The sequence below is a fragment of the Lasioglossum baleicum genome, chromosome 1, assembly GCF_051020765.1.
Source record: "Lasioglossum baleicum chromosome 1, iyLasBale1, whole genome shotgun sequence".
NCBI classification, from domain to species: Eukaryota; Metazoa; Arthropoda; class Insecta; order Hymenoptera; family Halictidae; genus Lasioglossum; species Lasioglossum baleicum.
The window spans coordinates 15,253,733-15,280,227 of NC_134929.1; the positions used below are offsets into that span (position 1 = coordinate 15,253,733).

At 36.4% G+C, this 26,495-nt stretch overlaps 1 protein-coding gene across 10 annotated transcripts in view; it reads right to left on the minus strand.

The window, feature by feature from the left end:
- Positions 1 to 26,495, minus strand: part of Sick (sickie) — a 375,431-nt gene that overhangs the window by 172,529 nt on the left and 176,407 nt on the right. For all 10 annotated transcript variants that reach the window (XM_076447138.1, XM_076447119.1, XM_076447108.1 and 7 more), the window contains one exon: positions 15,165 to 15,325. In XM_076447138.1, coding sequence (XP_076303253.1) covers positions 15,165 to 15,325 — 161 coding nt within the window. The remainder of the gene's footprint in view (positions 1 to 15,164; positions 15,326 to 26,495) is intronic.

The following is a 26,495-nucleotide window of genomic DNA, read 5'->3' on the forward strand; positions in this document are numbered from 1 at the left end:
CAATAACTTTGTCCACTTTGAATATTCACGTTACTAATAATTAGACAGCGGATTTTATGCATTTATGTAAAAAAAAATGAGTGGGTGTAATTTAAAACAGTAACAACATTAGGAGAATTTGAAAGTACTGTTATATTATATTTAACCTATTAACCATATTAAGAAAGAAAATAAATTTCTATTCCGCTCCCGTTTGTTGCAATTCAGGTAGAAAATGTTTATTTTGCATAAAGATCCGCTGGCTACTAATAATAATATGAAGAAAACGATATACATAATACTTATCTCGTTGTATACATATACTATCTCGTTAAAAATTACCAATAATTTTAGTATAAAAAATTTAATATAAAATAAATATAAAACTCGTATGTTTTGTTACAAATATTTTAGAATCGCTCCGGAACATTTACTTACGACATCAAAACAAGATATTCGGTTCACAAATAGAAAAGACTGAAATTATTTTACGTTCACATTTTTCGCCAACAAAAATCATAAGTAAAATACGAAACGTAACAACCACGGCATAAGATGTGGCTTTAAGCTGGAATAGTGACGTCGGAAAAATCACTGAACGGAAGAATACCTAAATTTTAAGTAAAAATTAAGAGGTACAATTTCTACATTTCCGTATACGTTTGCATAATGAATGAGGATCTTTATGCATTTATAGCTTATGAATATTTCCAAAAAATGCTAGAATATAAAATTCGATAGAATATAGTAAGATTTTTATTTGCTTCAGATCTACAAAGGCTGTTCCCATTAAAAATAGGATTTTAATATAAAAATTTAATATAAAAATACTATAAAAATTTTAAAATTGTGTGAACATCCGCAGTTTAATAATGAATGACTTCTATGCACTGTAGTACGAAAAAAGTGAACAAAACGGGGCGCCCCAGAGATACGTGAAAAATGCACGCACACACGTTGAAAAATTAATGAACACCATCCGAATTTTTAGTGGACGTATTCCCACGGCATACTCAAGAAAATAAAGAGCCCTCTGAAACGTACGATCGTAGTGCTAGCGTTATTCACTTATGCCACTTCATTTCTCATCCGCCTTGTCTGTCTATCTTTCCTCTATAATAGGGATCTCGGTATAATATATTACAGTTCGTATAGCCCGGGAGTATGCATTGTGTCTGTACCCTCTATTCACGCGGACGACGATGATCAAATGATCCTTGCCGATCGTGGCTAGACTGCATATCGAATAAGCGGCAAGATTCATTTGAACATAGTTTCGTATCTGCAATCTTATACCGGAGGTCTCAAAAACGGTGTGCTTCCTTGGAAGGCGTGGATCCTGAGTTCATCTGAAGTAACTGTTTTCCTTTGCAAAAATGTTCACAGAGGTTTCGTTTAGGCATCTCCTTTTTCATTAAAGATTTATAAGAAAAAGAAATGAATCGAATATAAAACAATGAAAAGATTTACAGAATTTAGAAATATTGTTGTATTATTTTTAACGAAGCCTCGGAGAACATTTTCGAAAAAGAAAGAGATGCTTCAAACGACCACAGGAATCGTCAGGAATACTTTCAAGGAAGTACAACATTTTTGGGACATTCTATATAATGACTAGGTGTATTTGTTGAAATATGATTTGAGAAACAAAATTAATCTATTATTCCACACAAGCAACGATCGATTCAATACCTGTTTATCTCAGTTTGTTTATGAAACCGTTGATTGTTTGTTCATAGTATCGTTCAATTTTCTAGCCCGAATGATCCTCACGATCCTCAAATCGTAATTTTCCTCGTTTTTGAATAAACTCCGTTGAGTCAATTAATACAAAGTGTGCGGTTTATTTAATTACATAATCTAATAATATTCTTATATCCAAACTGCCGAACTTTCTACAATGAAATATTGGAGCAGTTTCCGCCACGGTTTCGATAGACACGAAACAAAAAGAAGCCGTATTGAATTTGAATTAATCCTCTTTCTTATAACCTGTAGAACGCTGCAAAGTTTCACAACATCGCAAATGCATGAAGATCCCGCAGTCTACCTATTTATGCTCAACTGCATAAATCACCTAAGCTATCGAGAGCACCGTTAATGATAGCAAAGTTACGATCCACCTGGATCCATCGTCTCGATCCTCGCAGTTCCTCCTACCATAGTGGCGCTTATTTCACCTGCACTGTACGCACCTAAGCCCGTTTCCTCCTTCCAAGTATCCTTTCACTTTGACATTTTTTTACACGTCCAGCCTTGTAGCAGTTTGTCATGGTTTCTTTTTCAAAAAATATTACGAGGGTATTCATCGGTTCCCTCAAGTGAAAGATGCATTCTTATCATGGAACCTGGCTGCCGAGCTGTAATAGTTCACCGGCTTCTCCATGCGTGCTTCTTTCACGTAGCACGCTATTTCGTCTCGTGATTTGTTATTAGTTGTACTAATACCGTTACCATCGTCTATGCAAGCGAAAGGGTAACGGTATATGTAGAAGGTTTGCAACGAACGTGCGTGTTATTCGAATAAACGTATCGGGTACAAAATATATCGGATATATATTGTTTCATGGCATTACAATATAAATGTGATAAAAATTACTGTTACAAAGGAGTAAATGCTTTCGTTTCAAGTACCGTACACAAGAGACTTTTTCACCGACGGAAGAACACACGAGACATCGAGTTGGCATGATAATTAAATCGTTCCAGTTCATTGGAAAAACTTGGCCTCGAACCTGACACCATTTCAACCCTTTCATCCCTGGCGCACCGAGGGGCAATTCTCAAAACCTCTGTCGAGCCCGTAGAAGCACGAGCAAGTATAGTATTTTTAACTCGAACGATCGCGAAAGCGGGGGTCATGCGAGAAAGAAAGAGAAAGATTTAAGGGTTTTTTAGAGAAACCAGTCAGCGGTTCTCTGTTTTAAAAAAAATCCTGTTTCGCCGCGAGGGTTGCATTTAATTAATTTCTTTCTCCTTCCGTAGAAACACAACGAATTCCTAGTGAATGAAGCAGAGGGAAACGAAACGAGTATGAAAGAATAGAGGAAAATTACTTTTAAGATCTTGGAATATGTAAAGAGACTCCGGAGGAAAAAGTGTTCAGAAACTGTACTTTAAAGCAGGTCTTGGCAACTTGCGGCTCGCGAGCCACAGGCAACTCCTCTCCCCACTCCTGGGTCCTCTTGACCAAGCTTCGGTGGAGTGTGGGAAGAAGGTGGGGAGATTAGAAACGCATAGAAGGCCGTAGCCTCGCAGAGAGTGAAAGAGTCACCACTAAAAATTGTTGCACCATTATTCAAAATAGTGTTTACATTTTACATAAGTGAATATGTTGGGGTCTAACCAATTATTAAACATATTTAAATATTATATTAGTATAATACGAGGTATTATACTAATTCCATATTCATAAAATGAGAAAAATTATACAGAATGGAATTATTCTAGGTCGGAAGAAATTAATTTTCAAGATGAAATAGCTCCAAGTGCAAAGGGTTAACATCTAAATTTAATTTCAACAATACTGTCAGAATACATGAAATTCTATGTAATAAAACTGCTTAATTAAAAATAAATTTCATTTGATGATGGCAAACGACATCTTTCGGGTTATGAAGGATAATATCAATATACATGTATTACTATATTTTAAAATGATAATTTGGAAATAATTATGACAACGTTAACTGTTAACCGTATGTTTATTTTAACGATATAGTTTTGTGTCGTGCACCACAAAATATCTGAAAGATTTTTATGTAAATAGAAAAATTCAAATGATTTTAATAACAATAAAATAGAGAGGTAATAAACAAAAGGAAATAACGAGTTGCTTCTGCAAACGATTCTGCAGTAACGAGAAAGTAAAAATTAATTTAAATATGTTGTTGTATATATACATAATAATTGTATTTAATTAGTGTCACGTAAATACGATTTGAAACTTCAGCTAATTCAAACTTCAATTCAATATTTCTAGAATTTGTCTATTTTAAAAATAATATAATAGTGCACTCTTCTAGTCTACAGAAATTAATTTTCCAATTTCCAAATCTTGTATAGAACACGTTTGCAGCTGTTGAAAATATTTGTGAATTTCGGAATCGAATTTTCAGTATTGTTTACGACCCAACCAAACAGCCCTTGTTGACTCGATACGAGCACATTAAAACCCTATTAGAGATAGTGAGAACCACTGATTCCTCGGATGCTTCGGGGTTAAAGACCGGGTGCAAGTCTTACGTGTGCTCCGCAGTTCAATTTTCTCTTGTTGTCTTTCTTGGCGCTCCTCTTCTGTTTCACTTTTTCTCCTTCTTTCGCCGACCTTTCTGCCATCTTTGTTCGCCTTTAACCCTCTCTCTATGTATCTTCGTCTTCCACTTTCTCTCTTTCTAACATTCTACGAATGAAGGAGGTAGTTTATATCGGTGCTGACGAATACGAAACCTCTTTTTGCCTTCTTTTTTCTTCTTTCGCTCTCCGAGGTGTCTCTTTGGAGATTCCTGCAGGATTACAAAGCTTACAGTAAGCTCACCCCAACTTGGGGATTCGTTTCCAGGGAAAAATTGTTTTGTCCGGAAGCGGTTTATCCTATCTAATTCCTCCGTAATTGAAATAAATAGACGCGTGCGCGTCTGCCAATTTGTTTCATTTGGTCTATTGTATTTATTACATTGCATTTTTTCTCCTCACTCCTTCCTCTGCCCTGATCCACCATCGAAAAGATAGAACTGAGAATTTTTATTACTGAAACGTTAAAAGTTGGGAACTCGTTTCCAGGGAAAAATTGTTTTGTCCGGAAGCGGTTTGTGTCCTATCTAATTGCTCCGTAAATGAAATAAATAGATAGTCAATCTTAATGTTATAATCATTCTCTTTTTTAAGGTAAAAATATACGCTTAACTAGCTGTAAAAATGATACGTTAAACCAACCATGAACACCATTTCTGTTTACATTTTTAATTGAGATACGAACTTATTCAATTTGTGTCTAAAGCACAAATTCAGTCGTGCATTTCTACAGATTGAAAATAAAACGAGAAGCACATCGCTTTAAAATATTTTGAATGCTGCAAACGTCATTCGAACTTTTTCTCTTGAAAAAGCATTCCGCTACTTCCCGCTTGTAGTGTTGTTGCTTAATTATAACTTGATAAATTGGGGGAGAAGTTACACGCGTACTTCACCCGTTGACAAGCTCTCGTGTTTTACTTGTCTCTTTCTTTTCTCAGCTGAATGCTTACGAGATTCCAGAGACGTTACCAACCACGGGATGAGTGTTTGTGAGCTGGAAAGCCGCGTAACCATATTTTTCGCTAACTTGTAACTGCCTGCAGTCATAATTTACATCAATATACATTTACATCCTTGTACATATTTTATATCCTAGCAGTTTTTGGCAATTTTCGAGAGCCATAATTGCTTAAAGATCCGCAGTCTAGTATGTAATAGCAAAGTCAGGAAGCTTTTTGAAGAAAACTTTTAAAAAATTGTTGGGAGTAAGAATAATTTCGTAGAAAATTTTAATATTAGTGGGAAATAATATTAAGATTCCATTGACAGTAAATTTGAATGTTAATTATTACATACATATTGGGTTGGTAGATAAGTTCGTTCGGTTTTTGTGATTTATTCCACTCTAAAAAACCGAATGAACTTATTTTCCAACCCAATACCTCAAATTTCTGTCAATGAAAATATCAGAAATGTAAAAAAAGTTGACTTATCTCCACCTTATTGTTTGTTCCGCAGTCTAGTAATAGCAAAATCAGGAAGCTTTTTGAAGAAAACTTAAAAAATTGTTAGGTGTAAAAATAATTTCATAGAAAGTTTTAACATTAGTGGGGAATAATGTTAAGATTTTATTCAAAGTAATTGTAATTATTACATATACATCACATTTCTGTTAATAAAAAGATCAGAAATTTGAAAAAATTTGACTTATCTCCACCTTATTGTTTGTTTCACATTGACTGCATCACTTGCCAGCATATTTCAATTGAACCAAAGTCCCAGGCGTCGCGCGTCGCGTCCAAAAAGTGATACATTTGACATGGAATGACCCCGACGATATTTCTCATGACGAAACGCAACGAAAATCAAGAGCAGAGCTTCATATCGGAGGAGAGAAGCAGCTGCAACTTTTCTACCCCAAGAAAGAGGGAAGAGGGTTACGAGAGTCGTTGCTAGGGTTCCAGCACTCGGATACGGAGCGGCCATAAAATTTATCGAGCTTACGGGGATGCGGAAGTTAAGCTGTCACTGCATGCGAGCTCGCTACAGTATTCCGGTTTATGAAAACGATGATTTCTGGGGAAAGATTTCCCGGAGGGGCTGTACTGAATAATTCGGCCCTAATTCAAATGGACTGGTCGCATCAGTGAATCGATTCGCTATACCGCCAAATGGTATCTAAAGGTAAACACGTTCTATCCTTGCGTTAATTAAAAGTATTCAACGTACACAGCGAATCTCGTAAAGAGATAGCAGAAACATGTATTTTTACAATTACATTCGAAAATATTTCATCGTTCGTTCGACGAACAATAAACCAATTATAACTTGCAATTGGATGAAAGCATAAGAAAAATACTGCATAAAAGAGGGATTTCAATTTTATAGGTAAAAGTTTGGTATTGTTACGAACAAGAGTAATAAGATAATAATTAAACAAACAGTATAATTTCAGTATACTTCATCTACTTCTCCATAGGAAGATCTTCATATTTCTGTTTGTACAGTTTTATAAAATATTTATTTATTATCTGTTTCACTATATCTGCAAGGTGCTGACGTATGCATGTTAATTAACATTCATCGAATATACCTTCGTAACAACCGTAGATTATCAATATAATTAATAACTATTATATTTTGATTTTGAAAACATAACATAAGTAGGTATGCTAAGAAAAAGGTTTCTGTGGTATAGCGGATCTTTATAACAAATTTTGTGTTTATCTATATATTGTGGTAATAATTGCCAATTAATCTCAAAACTATACTTTTCCAGATTTTACGAGGAATTGCAGATTAGGCATGTTTACCGCTTACTAATGTTTACACTGCGGAGTTGATGCATTTATGACAAACATGAGGAGGTGTAATTTAAAATAGTAAAAACATTAGGAAAATTTAAACACACATACTATTATATTATTTTCAACCTACTAAACATGATAGGGAAGAAAATAAATTTCTATTTTGCTCCAGTTTGTTGCAATTCAGGTGAGAAAATTTTAGTTTGCATAAAGATCCGCAGTCTACTAATGTTAAATATAACTATAATACCTCAGAGCTTGGAGAATGGACACTTTTTATTAAAAGTAATAATACCTAACTAATTATTTATTAATTTACATTAGATAGGTCTCTATTAACAGTTTTTGACAGGAAGTTTGACAGGAATTAGGCATTCATGAAGACACACATCGAAATTACCATGACCCCATGCGAGTAACTAAAGGTTAATGAGCGGTTAGGTCACATATTTTCTCAATTTAGGAAATTAATTTATTTAAGTGCACCCGCGCGTATAGAGACGTCAGCGTACTGAATATATCAATATGCATATCAAGATTCAGACCATGACCTAGACGCGTATGGTTAGTCGTTTAGGCTTTCTATCTCTACTCGATGTGACTCAAAGGGTAGCGGGAGAAAAAGAAGAAATCCGTAGCACTCCTAAAATAATATCATAAACCACAAACGACGGGACGACTTGTCTACGCACGTACGCGCCCTTATGCATGCTCGTACATATACAGGGTGTCTCAAAATTAGGTCCGGAGCCGAAAATGGGAGGTTCCTGAGATCATTTCAAGCGACATTTTCCTTTGAAAAAATGTCGGCCGCGGCTTCGTTAACGAGTTATTAACGAAAAACACGGACCAATCAGAGCGCGAGCTAGACGCGTGCAGCCCGGCGCGCCGGCAGCCGAGTGTCGGTGGCACGCCGCGATGTCGTAACGAACAAAAGTTTCTCGATGATGTGATTCCTCGCCAATTTCGATAAGCTTTGGATATGTTGTCAATACCATGATTCTGAACAACATTTCCCTTTACAGTTTCTGTCGATCGGCTTTAGTTTACGACATTATTGTAAAAATTTGTAATTGTAAATCGATCGATGTACTATTTCCTATCCGATTTCGATAATCTTTGGATATGTTGTCAATACCATAATTCTGAACAACATTTCCCTTTACAGTTTCTGTCGATCGGCTTTAGTTTACGATATTATTGTAAAAATTTGTAATTGTAAATCAATCGATGTACTATTTCCTGTCCGATTTCGATAAGCTTTGGATATGTTGTCAATACCATGATTCTGAACAACATTTCCCTTTACAGTTTCTGCCGATCGGCTTTAGTTTACGATATTATTGTAAAAATTTGTAATTGTAAATCAATCGATGTATTATTTCCTGTCCGATTTCGATAAGCTTTGGATATGTTGTCAAGACCATGATTCTGAACAACATTTCCCTTGACGGTTTTTGTCGATCGGCTTTAGTTTACGATATTATTGTAAAAATTTGTAATTGTAAATCGATCGATGTACATACTATCTCCTCGCCGATGTCGATGAGCTTCATTTCAAAGGAAAAAGATATTTAAAACATCGAATTTATAACATATTTCAAAGTCATCGAAATCGGTGAGGACCCACATCATCGGCAACTTTACCCGAACGATAGAAGAAGCACAAACTTATTGAATTAAAAACTCACTTATTCAGCCGTAAATCCATTTGACTACCACATACAACCACCACACTTTTACATAATCTTCGAATCGGTGTTTTCGAGAATCATATGATTCTCGAAAAATCAATATCTCCTTGGGAACGATTTCATTTGTTTTAAACGACGCCTTCATCGAATACATTGTACGCTGGGAGAGCACAGTTTCGCGCGGCATCGCAAAGAGCATCGAACTCTTTCCGCGTCGGAGTAAGTAATTTCGTTCGATATCGATACGAGTTATAAAAGTGTGCTACGAGTTCAACAATTATGTAAAAGTGTGGTGGTTGTATGTGGTAGTCAAATGGATTTACGGCTGAATAAGTGAGTTTTTGATTCAATAAGTTTGTGCTTCTTCTATCGTTCGGGTAAAGTTGTCGATGATGTGGGTTCTCACCGATTTCGATGACTTTGAAATATGTTATAAATTCGATGTTTTAAATATCTTTTTCCTTTGAAATGAAGCTCATCGACATCGGCGAGGAGATAGTATGTACATCGATCGATTTACAATTACAAATTTTTACAATAATATCGTAAACTAAAGCCGATCGACAAAAACCGTCAAGGGAAATGTTGTTCAGAATCATGGTCTTGACAACATACCCAAAGCTTATCGAAATCGGACAGGAAATAGTACATCAATTGATTTACAATTACAAATTTTTATAATAATATCGTAAACTAAAGCCGATCGGCAGAAACTGTAAAGGGAAATGTTGTTCAGAATCATGGTATTGACAACATATCCAAAAATTATCGAAATCGGATAGGAAATAATACATCGATCGATTTACAATTACAAATTTTTTACAATAATATCGTAAACTAAAGCTGATCGACAGAAACTGTAAAGGGAAATGTTGTTCAGAATTATGGTATTGACAACATATCCAAAGATTATCGAAATCGGATAGGAAATAGTACATCGATCGATTTACAATTACAAATTTTTACAATAATGTCGTAAACTAAAGCCGATCGACAGAAACTGTAAAAGGAAATGTTGTTCAGAATCATGGTATTGACAACATATCCAAAGCTTATCGAAATTGGCGAGGATTCACATCATCGAGAAACTTTTGTTCGTTACGACATCGCGGCGTGCCACCGACACTCGGCTGCCGGCGCGCCGGGCTGCACGCGTCTAGCTCGCGCTCTGATTGGTCCGTGTTTTTCGTTAATAACTCGTTAACGAAGCCGCGGACGACATTTTTTCAAAGGAAAATGTCGCTTGAAATGATCTCAGGAACCTCCCATTTTCGGCTCCGGACCTAATTTTGAGACACCCTGTATTATGAACACGTTATAGGACGTGGAAGTCTATTTCGAACCGAAACACATTCTGTACCCAGCCGCTTGCAACACACGGGCGTTGATACAGCCACGATATGGACAAGAGAACTGTATCCCCCCGAAACCACGCAGTGGTTCTCAAACATGTAAACATGAGCGATGAGCACACCTGTGCTTGCGAGAATATTAACCCTTTGATGATTAGAATGAAACCAGGGACCAAAAATAACAGTCATTCTAAAATCTACTACGATAAAAATCATTAAGGAAAAGTTGATTGTTATTGAAATTTAAGATAAGGTACACAAAATATAAAGAAAAGAATTCGAAGAACAAAATGATTAAAAAATATCGATTTTTATACTTTTTGGTTACAAATAACAGTTATTGGAGTCCAAAAAATTGGACCCTCCTCGATAACTGTTATCGATGAAGAAAAACTGTTCCGATTGTTCAAAGCAGTTATCGATGCGAGAAGTTAATTTCGATCGCTCTTAACACACAGTTATCAATGAGAGAAATTTATTTCTATCGCTCATAACAGATATTGATGGGAGTAATTTATTTCGGTCGCTCATAACAGTTATCGATGATCGAATTTCTTTTCACTTGTTCATAATAACTATTGATGAGAAAATTAATTTTGGTTGCTTATTTAATTATTGAGTTGTCTACTCTTTTTCGGATGGAACATGCCTGTGAAATTCATTGAGAAGGTTTCGTACAACAAGACGAATTAACAGACCATAAGACCAACACAAAACCTGTTTGTTTGTCACATTAAATTTTGATTTTAGTAATTAATTTTACGAATAAAAAATTTATGAAATAATTGATTGTTTACCATTTGGAAGTTGTACAAATTTCTTTCATCAATATTATGAGCGGTCGAATGAACTTCTCTCATTGATAACTGTTATGAGCGCGATCGAAATAAATTTCTCTCATTGATAACTGTTGAGTGACTGAAATAAACTTCTCCCATCGATAACTGTTATGAGCGATCGAAATAAATTTCTCTGATCGATAACTGTTATAAGTGATCGAAATGAATTTCTCTCAAAGATAACATTTGTCAATAAGAGAAAAAATTTCGGTTACTTATAATCCTTATTTGTAACCAATACGATTTTAGTCGATGAAATACTTGTTCTTCTATGACTTTTTTTCTTCTTGGTTATAAAGTTATGGTCCCTGAATGAAACGCAATAGAAAAAATTATTGACCTTTTCACCTTGAAATTAATATTGTGATTTCTTTTGTACTTTTTATCCTTGTGATAAGTAGAATAAGATGCAATAAAAACATTGTTGTTATAATTTCTTTACACCATGTACACGAATTCAATCAACGATTGACGAATAAATTTCTACTTCAATCGTTAATTACAATTAACAATTAAACTCCTACTTTAGTCGTTAATTGCGGTTAACGATTGCATTCTTTTCAATTGTAATCGTCAATCGGATAATTGATTAATGATTAACTGCTGAAATTTCGAAATGAAATACGGAATCAAAACTGTATGCATACTGAAAAAAATGTAAACTGAGTTTTTGTTGAGATATATTTCTGTCAATTCTCCATCTCCGCTCTCCGTCTCTCTCTCTCCCTCCTTATTACAATTTATGGATAGACCGTGTGGCGATTAACTTCAACAATTGATTAAATCAGTCTCCGATTTTTCGATGATTCCTTTTTTTAATCAAAGATTGACGATTAACTTCATGAATCGATTGAATCAATCGTACATTCTTCAATGATTAGCCTTTTCAATCGTACACATTAATCAATCAATCTTGGTTAAAATTCTAATTGACTGATGCCCAACTCTGGTAAGCGGAAGAAACTTGTCCAGGCAGCTTTTAATTCCCGTAACAGTGAGATAAATCATAGCGTAAGGGGTGCACGTGTCAAAACAGGATTATGTGGCGGGAGTCTGAAAAAATCTAAGACAGTCGTTTCGTTCGCAGCGTATTTCGCAACAGGACTCGAGCGAACCGGTCCTGTTTCACTTTCGTTCGAGTACGGTCATTGTTCACGGTTCGCGTGTGCGATGAGAACCACGGTAAATCGGCGTGCACATCTGGCCATGGCCGCTCTGGAAACGTGGGAGTTGAGAGTAAAGTATAAACTATGGGGTGCCACCCCATCTCGCAGCGGACTACCTACCCCTCACGAGCGTCGTGGATGTAGGTAATATCGTCGACTGTGTATGCGCCGGCAGCCACGCGATACGCGTGTATCCTATACGCTCTACACGAATACACTATAACACTATACACGAATACACGCGTCGCTATCAGTTGTGCTCGTCCGCCAACCTAACAGAGTTTCGCGGCGCGTGTGTATTCCAGCGCGAATAGAGTACACTTTTCCAGATGCAAGCCGATGAGACGCGGCACCCAAAATGCACCGACACGTCTGCAGCGCCATTCGGAGCTAGGTGCAATAAGTTCAAACATTTTCGGCACATTGCTCCGGTTGCTCGCGTCATCCCCTGCATGTGTGACCGGTGCAATTATTTGTCTAGACTCGAGAATGCATCTAGGCGTTTACATACGGAGTGCACAGAATTTAGTTGGGATTTGCGAAATCCGAGAGGGTTGATTTCTATCGATTGTTTTCCAACTGTCTGGATCATGGAAAATATCATCTTATTTGTTAAACATATTACTTGTCACATTCAGACAATTAAATGTCTAAAATAATTAAGTTCCGATCCGATGGGACAGTAGAGGTTAAATAAATATAACGCACTCCTACTATTTGCACTCTTATCAATCCCCATGGCAAAATGATATTGCACATAGTTACCCCTAACAGAAAATATTCGATCAAAATTATGAATGTGATTGTGTTGAACGAATTTCTATTAGTAACAGTAAAAGGTAAATACATGAATGAAAAAAAGTGGTAAAAATGAAAAAAATAAAATTGATTGATATGATGTGAATTCGTTGATGAATGAATTGATTGATGAAATGAAAAAATAAAGTAAAAATGAAAAAAAGGGGTAACGATATTATAGAAAAATATTAATAACAAATTTGTTTTGCTTTATACCAAATATTAAATAATAAGTTTACAAGTTTACCTGTACGAAAAATTATAAGGAAATTTTAATAGCGTGATACAAGATGAGAACAGGCATTACTATACAAATGTTCTGCATGGTCGAGGCCCAACCCTCCCTTAAATCAGTGTCTAATTTGTCTTCTTTTTAAAGTGTCTTCGTTCTGTGTATAGTAAAAAATTTATTAATAGTTTCTTTATAAAATATCACACGTTATATCATTGCATTTATCTTTATCGTTGACAGAAATATTTTCCACATTGAAAGCATGAATAATTCGACACTTGATTTGGTTGATCGAATAATTTTTGTCAGGGGTGGTAGACCTGTGCGTTGATGATACGAATTTTTGTCAAACGCTAGTGGGTATGCCTAGAATGGAGTAACCGGCACGTATGTGTAGCCGGGCTAGGGAGAGAATAATAATGTACGAGTATGAGAGAGAGAGAGAGAGCTCATAGGGGTGCAGGGGTGGAAGAAGGAGAACAAGGTCGGCGGTCGGACAAGAGAGCCCATATATTTAAAAGGGACACAGGATCACGTACCCCCATGGAAGCCAGTTTTCATGGTGGTGGTCCAGGTTCTTCACGACAGCCAGAAATGCGCAAAGGGTTGCTAAAAGCCATTCACAGCACTAATGGCTAATGGGGTGTTCTTAACACGGTACTGGATCTACTGTGCTGCTTGACACCCTCGTCGAACCTTTGTGTCTTCAAGGGCACGCCCCCGAGATGCTAAGAAGTTTACCCACAGTTGGCGAAGTTTAATGCATAATTTTTGGAAAATGAATTCATTTCGCCCGCGCGATTTCACAGAACGGCAACGCGGAACTCTAAATATACAACTTGAAATTAACCTTTCCACTCCGAATGTTTCATCTCAAATATTCTAATTTCGACGAACTTTAGTGTTTCCTGGATGAAATTGTGCTAACATTGAATTTATTACGTTATAATAACACACGTTGAATTTATATTAAATTATTCGGTGAATTATTTACAGAGTTTGTAATTTCATATGATGCAATTGAAATTTGAATAAAATAACACGATACCACAGGGTAATTGAGGTAAACAAGTAAACGAGCCCGTTTGTAGCTTTGAAACAGTCAGAAGCAGTGGGAAGTTGTAATGCAAAATTAAACGAATTTAAATGCTTTCTGTTTTCCCGGTGGTCACGACTGTGCACGGGGCACTTTACATGCCGGTAACTCTAAATGAGAAAATATTTCAACGTTCTTGTTGCTAAATGGTCCATAGAATAATTCAATTTCAAACTTCCTGCACAGGAATTATATTTGATGTTACACGAATATTTCTTTTCATTGTTATTCCAACATGTTTCCATGACAATGGAAAACTGTATCAATTAATTTTCTGGAAAATTAAATATGTCTTTTGTAATATTTGTAAATATAAAATTGTATAATATTAATAGCAGGATTTCAATTGTGTCTGATAACTAGACAGCGGATTTTATGCATTTATGACGAAAATGAGTAGATACAATTTAAAACGGTAAAACCATGAGTCCAATTTAAAAACACAAGTCCAATTCAAAGAAAGAAAATAAACTTCCATTTCACTCCAGTTCGTTGCAATTCAGGTACAAAGTTTTTATTTTGCATAAAGATCCGCAATTAACATACTAACTGCCATTTTGGTAACTTTTAGTTGACACTAATTTTTTACCAGTATTGAAAATTGGTTTGTACTGTGATATATTCGAAAAGACCGAATTTGATTAAGATTTTTGCAATGCGAGAAAGTTCAAATAACTTAAATCCACAAAAATTGAATCCAACTTTCTAATTTCGGCCTGACAGAATAAATTAGTTTGATTCTCGGAGACAGAAGGCATAACAAGATTGAAAATTCTGAGAAAATAAATTTTCGACGTGTGTGGCACGTAGTTTCCAACCGAGGCGAGGGGCGAAAACCTTCCGACGACGTGCGTGGCGCGTTATTCCAGCGCAACGGATTAAATGGCTCAATCGACTTTTGTACGAATGCGACCAATCGATAGTTAGAAAGTTTTGGGTGGAGGGGAAAAACGTAGTAAACTTACCAAGTTGTGATTGATGCGTCGGAGTCGGAGCTGGTCGAACTTTATCCGGGGGACACCTTCTGGTAGCAGCCACGGTAGCAGGTAAGGGTATGCTTGTTCCACCGCCAGGACCGCCACCTGCCCCGCCGACGGCCGACTGCTTATTGTACGGCGACGGCAATCTGAAATAAAGTGATCAATTTAGAAAACAACGTCCCAATAGAGTCGTTACAGTTATTCAGACTGAAATCGTTCCTCGTATCATTTCGACTTCCCTTGAACTACATACCACTTTAGATTCTAACTCGATTCTTTCTACTTCGAACTGCTGATGGGATTTCAGACGCTTTGAATCGCTTCGTATCCCTTAACCGACGAAATATTCGAATCATCTCGGATCTGATTCGAAACTTCGTATTCGAATGGTGACTCTGAGACGCCACTAAAAATTGCTGCACCATTATTCAAAATATTGTTTACATTATTAACCTTCATATGTTCCTAAAAAATAGTTGCATATAAAAGACTAGAATAATATTTCACCTATTTTTATTTTACACTTTAAAATAACAAATTATGTTTCGTTTATAGCGTCACACTTTAAAGAAGTACATCTGGCAACGCAAACACGAAGAGATTAATTATTTTACAGTATGTAAGAATAGTAAATTGATGAGTTTTCACCCTGAGAAACGTATGAGGGCTGCTCTTTACTTTACCGGACTCAAAATTTATGCCTTTCTCCTATAAATTATGATGTATTTGGCATGTAATCCAGTAGATTTGTACCCGGGGCGGCTGCAGATCGAAGTTTCGATCCTCTAGGATCAGTAGTTGAGAAGCTATGGTCGTTTAAAGTTGAGCATTTTTGACAGGAAAGGGCGCCGCCATATTGGTTTGTAGTGACGGTCGCGCGCCGCTTACTGAGTTGGTTGTGATTAGGTTGGAGGGGGGAGCTCGGCGGTACTGCTCGGTAAACGGCTCGCGGTCGTCACTACAAACCAATATGGCGGCGCCCTTACCTGTCAAAAATGCTCAACTTTAAGCAAGCATAGCTCCTTAATCATTGATCCTACAGGATCGAAACTTCGATCTGCAGCCGCTCCGGGTGCAAATCTACTGGATTACATACCAAATACATCATAATTTATAGGAGAAAAGCACAAAGTTTGAGTCCGGTAATGTTTACGCACGTATGAAGGTTAAATATGTCAGTCGCACCTCGACCTTGTATAATAAAGAAATCTGTGATTATACTCTACGTTAATGGATTAACCCCTTGGCCTACGATTTATTTTACGGTAACTAAAAAAGGAGAAAATTTATAGCTATTGTGTGTATACCTACATGTTCTTCAATAACATTAACATAATCAAAATAGAATTTCATCTTGGTTTAAAGGAAATTAATAAGGTACATATTTCTTAGACTCTGTTCACACAGAATCTTCATCACGAGTCTAACACGATATTGTAAGGCAAGGGGGTATGACATAACAATACATATTCTAAGTTCTTCCCCTTCGACTACAAAAAAAAAACTGGCTACTTAAAACTGCGGCCAACAGCAGGTTATTAGTTTGTATCTCGAAATTCAGAATATGTAGACGTTGCAGGGTAGGTAATTGAAAAACGTGAGAGGTCTGCGCAAGGTTTCGGCCACCTGTGTGCAAGATTTATGATGGTGTAGGCTCGAAATGTAACATGGGGTTCGTTTTGCTAACGCGTGTGCATCTACAGGGGCCCGTCGAAATAAATCCGGAATATTTTCGGGCAGTACTATACAGGGTGGTACAGTAAAAAAACTTTTCGAATCAAAATTTGTCAGTATGAAGAGGACTACAATATGGCGGTTACAGTTTTTGAGTTTCGGAGATTTCGAGGTCACCTTCATTTTTTCAAAAATAGGAACATATATTTTTTTACGAGCTATTCGATGCAGAGATATTGCCATTCTCTATACAAAAATGTATTAACCTAACTATGTCGAAAAAATAAGAATATATTTCAGATATAATTTCAAGAATCACTTAAAAACTCTTTTAACCCCTTGCCGTATTTTAACGAGCCACACTCGAATGAAGATTCGAAACATAGTCTAACATATGTGAATATTAAGCCTTTCTTTTCAACCGAAATAAAATTTGATTCAGTTTGAAGACACGGAAGCTAAAGAAAACAATATTTCAATTATTTCATGAAGCTGAAACTAATACGGTGACGTTCTTAAATTTTTTAAAATACGTGTCCACTGCTTTAAATTCGTTTTTGTTATAAATGCATAAAGATCCGCTGTTTAGTAATCAATATTTATATATTAAAATAAATATAGCCATATATAAAAGATTTCGGGATAAAGACGTTTTGATCAGTGTAACTGTAAAGAAAAATGAAACACTTTATTTAATAATACTACACTAATATTTAATATTACAGTTTAAATTCGCGTGAACATTTAAAATAAGTTTTGAATCATAAGTTTTTAATGTAGTCGAGCACGTTGAAGCTGTAGATGTGCAATCAGAAGTGCAACACAAAGTGTCTACACTTGATGATTAATCATCGACTCTTGAAATATGACGTTATATTTCGGTCACGGTCATCGACCACATGTTATTCTTCCACGATCCTCTGGAACAACTCTTTCCAAGAACTGTTTGTTTTTGAAAGACGTGTCGGTGCTCCCACTTATCATATGTGCAGCAAATCGAATCAGCAGTTGAAGTACGATGAACCTTCGAGCATTCAATTGGAAGAGATAATACGAAGTATATTAAATTCCAAATAATATGGAAATTGTATGAATAAAAATATTCTTCTAGTTTTAAAATCGTAAAAAGTGTGAGCTTATTTTATTCAATAATATGGAATATTGAGTTATTTTACTCAATTCTATGGGATTAAGATTTTCTCTATACAGGAAAACCATTTAATCCAGACCATTATATTGTAAAGAATTTCATTAAATTAAAATGCATCAGCTTATTAACTGCTGTGCAATGGCGCTGAAGAGGAGACTCGTAGCCTGCCGTTTAACTACGAAGCTTCACGGAAATAGATTTTAAAAAAGCAGTGGATTGAGTGAATGGAAGAGAACCAGAGTTAATTAATATCCCAAAAAGCAGACGTAAATTCGAAATATTTCTAGTTTTTGATCAAATCACAGCACACATTAATCAGATAAATCAAATTAAGAATATACAGAATAAACTTTAGAGACAACCATTATATGTATAACGTAAACTTTAAATCACTTCAAATCGGACTGAGATAGCGTTGCCAAATTGGTTGCTCTTTACTTTAGCGGACTCAAAATTTGTGCCTTTCTCCTATAAATTATGATGTATTTGGCATGTAATCCAGTAGATTTGTATCCGGCGCGGATGCAGATCAGAGTTTCGAACCTCTAGGATCAATAGTTGAGGAGCTATGGTCGCTTAAAGTTGAGAAATCTGCAGTGTTTTTGACAGGTAAGGTTCTGCTCGGTAAGCGGCGCGCGACCGTCACTACCAATATGGCGGCGCCCTTACCTGTCAAAAACACTGCAGATTGCTCAACTTTAAGCAAGCATAACTCCTGAACCATTGATCCTACAGGATCGAAACTTCAATCTGCAGCCGCCCCGGGTACAAATCTACTATACATCATAATTTATAGGAGAAAGGCACAAATTCTGAGTCCAATAAAGTAAAGTTAACCCGCCAAATTCATTTCTGTCTGTATTAGTGATAAAACCCTCTGTTTAGTTATAACAAATTGGTATTACATTCTGAACATTTTCAGAACATCTTCAATTCTGCTTTGACACTAGGATTCTCTCAATTGAAAATTTAGGTAGAAGTCCCACCGTTCAAAAATAATTTTCCAAGAGTTGTTGCTTTATTTATAGTATATATTATTTATCAATTTGTAATATATATTAGTTATCAATTTTATGATTAAAACTAAATTATTAAAACCACAGATTGTTGTCTCATCTATTTTGTTACGAAACTAATCCTATAAATCATCTACAGAAGTGATCAAGATTATTTCTTTAGCTCCGTAGACCGGAACCACCCTTAGGGGCTTTAAATTCGCTAGCACTGGGACTTTGAAATTATTTTCCTTGTGTTACCGAAAAGTTTATATCGCGCTTCTATCTCCAACTGTCTGATTCAAAGAGGTGCTGCGCAGACCGAATTCATGGCACCCTTCTCTGCGACAGGAACAGTTTGAGAAAACGGGGGGGGAGAGAGAGAGAGAGGAAAGAATTCTGCCGAAGGGAGCTGTGTTTGACACGAGCTCGGAACGACCACCAACGAATCTTTCCCCCGTCGTGTTCTCGTTTACCAGCGTTTTCTTTGGACAACGTTAACGCCCTCGTGTGCTTTTTCTTTTTCCCCTCTTCCACTCTCCTCTCCTCTTTTCTCCTCTTCCTACTGTTCCATTTTCACTCTCGTTTTCGAGCGAAAGTACGCGTTTTTGGCACACGATTCGGCTCCAGCCTGAAGAACGAAAACCACAGACCGGAATTCTTGTTTGGAATTTTGACGAGCAGCTAATAACGTCGAATTTTTTGCGAACCGTGAATCGTTTTACTCATAAGCGTTCACTGAGCGTATATGTATTTATGAGACATGTTTTTCTCCGGTTTCCAGTGACGTTACGGTCAACATTACTCGCGAAGAAATTAATTGAGGGGTTAGGTCCCCCCGGGTGTGCAAAATTTATAGCTTGGTTTTGCCACATTTTTAACACGAAAACTAAACATTTCTTCTGACCTACAATATTTTAATTCTATACGATTTTTCTCATTTTATGCATATTGAACTGATGCAATTTATTCATGCAATACTCAAATGTTTAGTCATTTATTTGATATAAAATAATTTAATAACGTAACAATTATTTTACATTACTGATATAGCAATATTTAGTGGCGCCTCAGAGTCGCCACTCGAGTGCTGAGGGTTAATGATGAAATTAAATTAGGGATGGTGAATTTAGAATCTACTCTTAACTAAACAGGGTGTAAAGAAATGTTTGGCCTTTTGGCTGCCATGGCGTATTCTACATTTTTGGATCGATAAAGAACTGTAAAAAAAAAGTTGCCGTAAAATTGCCATTGTCCTTGAAATCCAAGATCATCAAATCAACAAACAAATCTCTGATTATTGAAATAATGTGCACACCAGCAGATCAAAATTTTTAAAAAGACTTCCATGGAGCTGCAAAAAAACCCCTATCAAAAATCATTTACAAAATTATATAAAAAATTTTTCTTGCATTTGAAGTCTTAAGGTATATGTCAATAGAATTACGGATTCAAAAGATTGTTTTTTCATTACTTTATCAGTCCCATAAAAATTATTCAAATTTCCGACCGAGAAAGTGTACAGTCCCCTTAAGAAAGACAGATGAGCTTTCACGACCGTGGAAGATTCTTTCACGAGAACGAGAACGATCGATGGTCGGAAGGAAGACGAGACGATAGAGGACGTAAGGGGTAAATCCCATGAGTCCACGCGGAGGATCCACCGTTTGAGACACCGAGGAACGCGACGGTGTATCCAGTAGAAACGTCAAATGCGCGGTTACACGGTACTGATTTAACAGCCCCGCTTGTGTCATGGTCGCGTACACCAGTGCAAGGTAAATATTTGACCTCGATGATGACGTCGGCACATAGCTGCTCAAAGAAGCCCTCCTTTTTCTCGATGCTCCTGCTCGCACGCACCATTATTTGAGCAAGTCTCGCATCCCCCTCTGTTGACGAGTCAGCCGATGAAAGCAACACGTTTCACAGAAACGTCATATTTCGTGGAAACCGCGACTACGGGAATTCGGATCTTGTTTTGGAATATTTTTATGGGCACGCGTCACTGAATACCTGGAATCTGGTTTGGCCGGCTGGGCTGCTTTATGCCCGATTTTACAAATCTGGATACTTGTCAGCTGTTTCTGTATATCGGCGTTTTCATATCTCTGAATAAAAGATTGTCTAATAATATATTCAGAGTTGGGCAAAAATGTTAGTTAAATAAAAATTTCGAATAAAGTGGTTTTTTCCAAGTGGGATTTAAACCCACTTTATTCGAAATTTTTATTCAAATAACATTTTTGCCCAACTCTGAATATACTCTTTTATTTATACAGTCTCCGAAAAATATTATTGTACACTCTGCAACATGATGTATGTATGTAAGTCTTTCAAACATTGAGTTTCTTCAGTTTCTTTTTTAAGTGGAATTATGCATGATGTATTCAGGGGTATTCATTATTTGAAAAACAAGTGAAATTCGATTTATCTATAGTTTTAGGATAACAAATCTCTGGGTCAACCGATTTCGATAAAATTTTCCGTATGTGTATAACTAACGTACATCTACAAAACGCATATTTTAAATTTTCATTACGGGCTCTAATAAAAAGTTATAAATGGTGCCTCTTGTTTGCATATCATTTGGTAAATCAATTCTTCTAATTGATCCGATCATAAGGAAATTATACTGTTTTAAAGTGCGTTCAAATACCTTCGTGGTTCACTGTATAAGAAACTTATTAATCTCTCAAGCCGGTTCGGCGCCTGCGCGAACGTCCACCTGACCTCATTGTCTGCGGTGGTGTAGTGACGTGCACGTGTCCGTTCCATGGGAATACAATTGCTATGGATTTTAGGAGGTATCGTATTGGTATGTAACCTTAGCAAACTTTATTTGTCAAAGAAAACTGTTTTGTTTCTGCTTTTGTCGTAGAAAATATGACCGGCTTGAGAGGTTAATGCGCGTACCACGGTCGCGCGTCGTTGAATATCAATTTTATTTGACAAAAGTACCAAGTTATTTTCAAGCCGGAGGGTAAAACGTTTCAGAGGGGCGTGTTAATGGCCGGGCACCTTTTACGATTTAAATAAAAGTCTCGAACGGCAAGGTTTACACGGTGAGTATAATAACGCGCGAAGAATGGCGAGACGTTCAGTGCGACTGTACCGGTACTGATAAGGAAGATACAGCCTGAAGGGTAGCCCGAAGATATACGGGAATACAAGAGCCGTGTCGACTGGACGATATTGCTCGTAAGGATCGATACGGGACCGGTTATTCCCTTTAAAAAAGAACGATCTGCCTACGCGTCCAGATTGGTAGAGACGCAGTGTGGAAACACGGACACCGCGAGTCCTTGATTTAACTTTTGCCTTTAAATTGGATGAGCTTGCTTCAGTACTATAAGTAGATGCCCCATAAAGAATAAGACCGGACCTAAGGATACAAGTAAATGTGCTTCCACCATTTCCAAGCGTATTAAGCACAGTCTGTTGCAAAAGTATGTGCACACATTTTATAACCTCATTAATAAAATCATCAATAAAAAATAATGAATATTATATGTATACATATGTACATACAGTGAACCACGAAAGTATTCGAACGCCCTTTAAAACAGAATTTTTTATAATTGTATCAAACGACCTGATTTTTTATAATCAATTAGAAGCATTGGTTTATGAAATGGTGTACAAAAAAGATTTTCCAAAAATTATAATTTACAAGTTATTGCTGAGAGCTGACAAGAAGATCCCCGGGGGGGCACAGAGGCAAGAGGGGTCTATTGTTCTGCATAGCAGTAGTAGTGTGTGTGTGACCGCTTCGGCCAATAGAAGGCGCGCCCCCACCAAGCCAACCAATCGGGCGCGCATTCTTGCCTACGTCACCGCATTCCTGCCAGGGATCTTCTTGTCAGCTCACAGCAATACATGCAAAACTAAAAAAGACATTTTTTTACTTTTTTATTTGAGCCCTTAGTGAAAATTTGAAACATAAGTTTTGTCGATCTATGTTAGTTATACACATGCAGAAAATTTCATCGAAATCGACTGACGTACACACGAGCGGTTAAAAATGGTGAAAATCGTAGTTTTACACGATTTTTGAACAGTTTCTGCTTAAAGTCCACAGAATCCTACATCTTTCGATGCGTGTCGTTTGTCGAAATTGTTAGCACGAGTATAACTAATATAGATCTACAAAACAAATATTTTGAATTTTCATTGAGCTCCCAAATAAAAAAGTTTTAAAAAATGTCTTTTTTATTTTTGCATGTAACCTTGTAAATTGTAATTTTTGGAAATTCGTTTTTTCATATCATTTTGTAAACCAATGCTTCTAATTGATTACAAAAATATATATATATATATAAACTTTTTAAAAACCACGCTTATATTAAAATGCACTAAAAAGGAGAGAATAATTTTTTCGTGGCTCACTGTATATGTATACATTATAAAGATTATTATAGAGGAAGCCTTATTCTTTTATCTTGGATTTGTTAGTCATCCTTACATTGAAGTCGTATATTCGTTTAAACAAATAAATGAAAATATGAAAAATAGAGAACAGCTTCCTCGTATTCACCTTTCATAGCAACACATCTGAAATTGCAAGTTACAAGGCACGCATTGCTATTATATCATTTAATTTGCACGAGCTATACAAAATCGTCCGCGCAAGAGCAATATGCTCTGGTGCTTAGCATGATACAATAGTCGTTAACGACTGTACAATGACAAGGATACAATAGACGTGTGACAATGGTCCAACGAAGAATGAAACTTTACAGAGGAAACTGAGCCCTTACAAAATAGGGCAGAACGCGGAACATACATATAATATGTATGTACATATATATATATATATATATATATACATATATAACAATAAAATGTGTTTTAAATTATATAAACCGCGAGGTTCGAAACAAGAATTTTTCATTTTACGTTAGTGTAACGCAAGGACATATTCGAATATAATTTCGTAAATGACTTTAACAAATAATAAATATGTATACATGTGAAGTGAGTAATTTTCAATTTATGAACTCGAATATTTCATGAATATTTCATGTAGCTGGGATTTTATATAAAAATTAAATGTACACGTCACAATTTGAGCAAGTGCCTAAAATAATTTAATCAACCACTGTGTATAATGTGCGCTGGTGATTATAAAAGTGAATTAAGTCATGTCTTTTTTCTTCGATATAAGTACTTAGACTTTTGCATATAAATTACCGAAATCTACAAAACACATTTTTTAAATTATCGCGTTACTGGCTCAGATAAAAAAGTTTATAAAACATCATTTTTTAATTTTGTATGATTCCTACCAATTGCAAACTAAGCAAAAACAATTTCTGTTTACTCAGTCTCTGACAAACTAGTCGGAGTCTAACATCTTTATAAAAGTTCAAGTCCTGTGGACCAATTTTAAAAAAGTAATGCCATTTTTAAGAGTGTCTACTTAATATTGTCCCCGACTGTATTTCATAATGTAAACAATATTTTGAATAATGGTACAGCAATTTTTAGTAGCGGCTCAGAGTCATCTTTCGAGTGCTAAAAGGTTAAATATTAAAAACTAGAATTACTTTATTTGTTTATATCCAATCTTTTCGTCGCGAAATAAAGGGGAAAACAAAATAAACTATCAATTATTAAATATTTTAGTTCTCCACTCATACTTCACACAAACATATACAATCTATGATTTGTCGCACGAGTTTTGCACTAACGTCTCGCATAAGCCTTTGATACCCAATTCGTTTTGTTTTGTAAAGGATCAGGATTGATCGATGTTCTGTCGAATTTAAGTGAACGCGAAATAAAAACGGTAGTTTCCGAATCATCCACGGTCTAGACAAGAGAAATAGTGGCCAATCGAGATTTATGGATGTTTTTCCACCGCTAGAACTCTTGAATGTATCGCCATGCAAGATTCGGAGGGGTGATATATAGAGCAGGGCTAGGTTGTTCGATGGCAAAATTGAAACCCTTTTCACGAACCGATTCGACCCAGCTGAATGCACAGCAGCGCAGCGGTACAAGCACTGCGTTGGTGTCGAATAAAAAAGGATGTTTCAGACTCTGTGCAGACGACCACGTATCGCCACAAGTTTTCGCAGCGAATATACAGGATGATCGACAACTGGTGGTCCAAGCGAAATGGGAATAATTCTAGATAAAATATTTTCATACGAGGCTTTGCTTTCGAGAAAGTCGACTTTGAAAATCCCTGAAGTTCGCGGGCTTAGCGTTTTCAAGATGTAGATACAATACGTTGCACAGTGTTTACGCAATTATGGCTTTCGAAAATGTTCAAATAATGCTAGGCTATAAAATACGATAGAATTTAATACGATTTTCATTTTATTCAGATTTATGTATAAAGGCTACTACCACGGAAAATTAAAAATTGCATAAATATCTGCAGTCTACTCATAACGTGATTCCGTAACCATACGGCATGGTTTTTATTTTATTTACAACAGCGGAACCCACCAAAATATCTGAAAAATTAAGCTTCAATTGAAAATCAGCATTTTTCCTAATTTTTTTAGGGTTCTACATTTTTTACAACCAGAATGTTCTAATCAAAAATCTGAATTAATTACAGTATATGTATCTGAGTATTTCACGTGTATTAGATTTTTGTCAGAATTTTCGCATCTGATTAAATAGGGAAAATCATTTTTCCGAAGTTTTCATGGTCATCGACATCTCTTTTCTTGTAAATGTATGTTTCTTTCCCTTGTATGTTCTATTTGACATCCAGACGCATTCCTTGTTTTGTCCTCTGACTTATACAATTGAAATTAGATATGAAATTCATTTCTATCGATATCGCTGACACTGAGAACCTGTTCATCGTGTGCAATCGAATTAATTTCTGCAAAATCTGCAGGCGAAGCTCACTCTTGAAACAATTTTCTCTCGCCGGCATGACGGTGCGCGACATTACTGGTGAAACGACCGCTTGTCTACACTTCTTCGCATACATATTTTAGTGTAGCAACGAGACGCGCCCGCGACAAAACTCGCAGGCCCGCTCCGAGTCTCAATCATCCGACGAAAGCTACCGTTATAATGCGTTTCGCGAATATTTACGAGCGTAATATCGGAAATTAATGTTCCCGGCTAGCATTGCGGGTAGCAGCAGCCCCAATTTCTGTCGAGCTTTCTGCGATCAAACGACATATTAGTGTGGCGAGATATGACGTGCTCCGGGTGTAAGTATCGTCTTTACGGTGTTTTTGTTGCTCGTTTCCAGGCAAAACGCGTTTCTCCGAGTGGCTGCGCACCATCAAAAATGTTATTAAGGGCGTCGAATTTCTAAGCCTACACGCGAACATCTTGGTCTTGGGTTCTGTGCGTGCCGCTCGACGATGTAAATCGAACGAAATACAACACTGTTTCGGAAGGTTTAACTGCCATGAAGTCAAGCTTTATGGTTAAACTCGAGAATGAATTTCGCGCTTAATGATCGAATTAATTCGAGATAAATTTAAACCGTGGCGGGAATTTATGGCGGCAATTTGT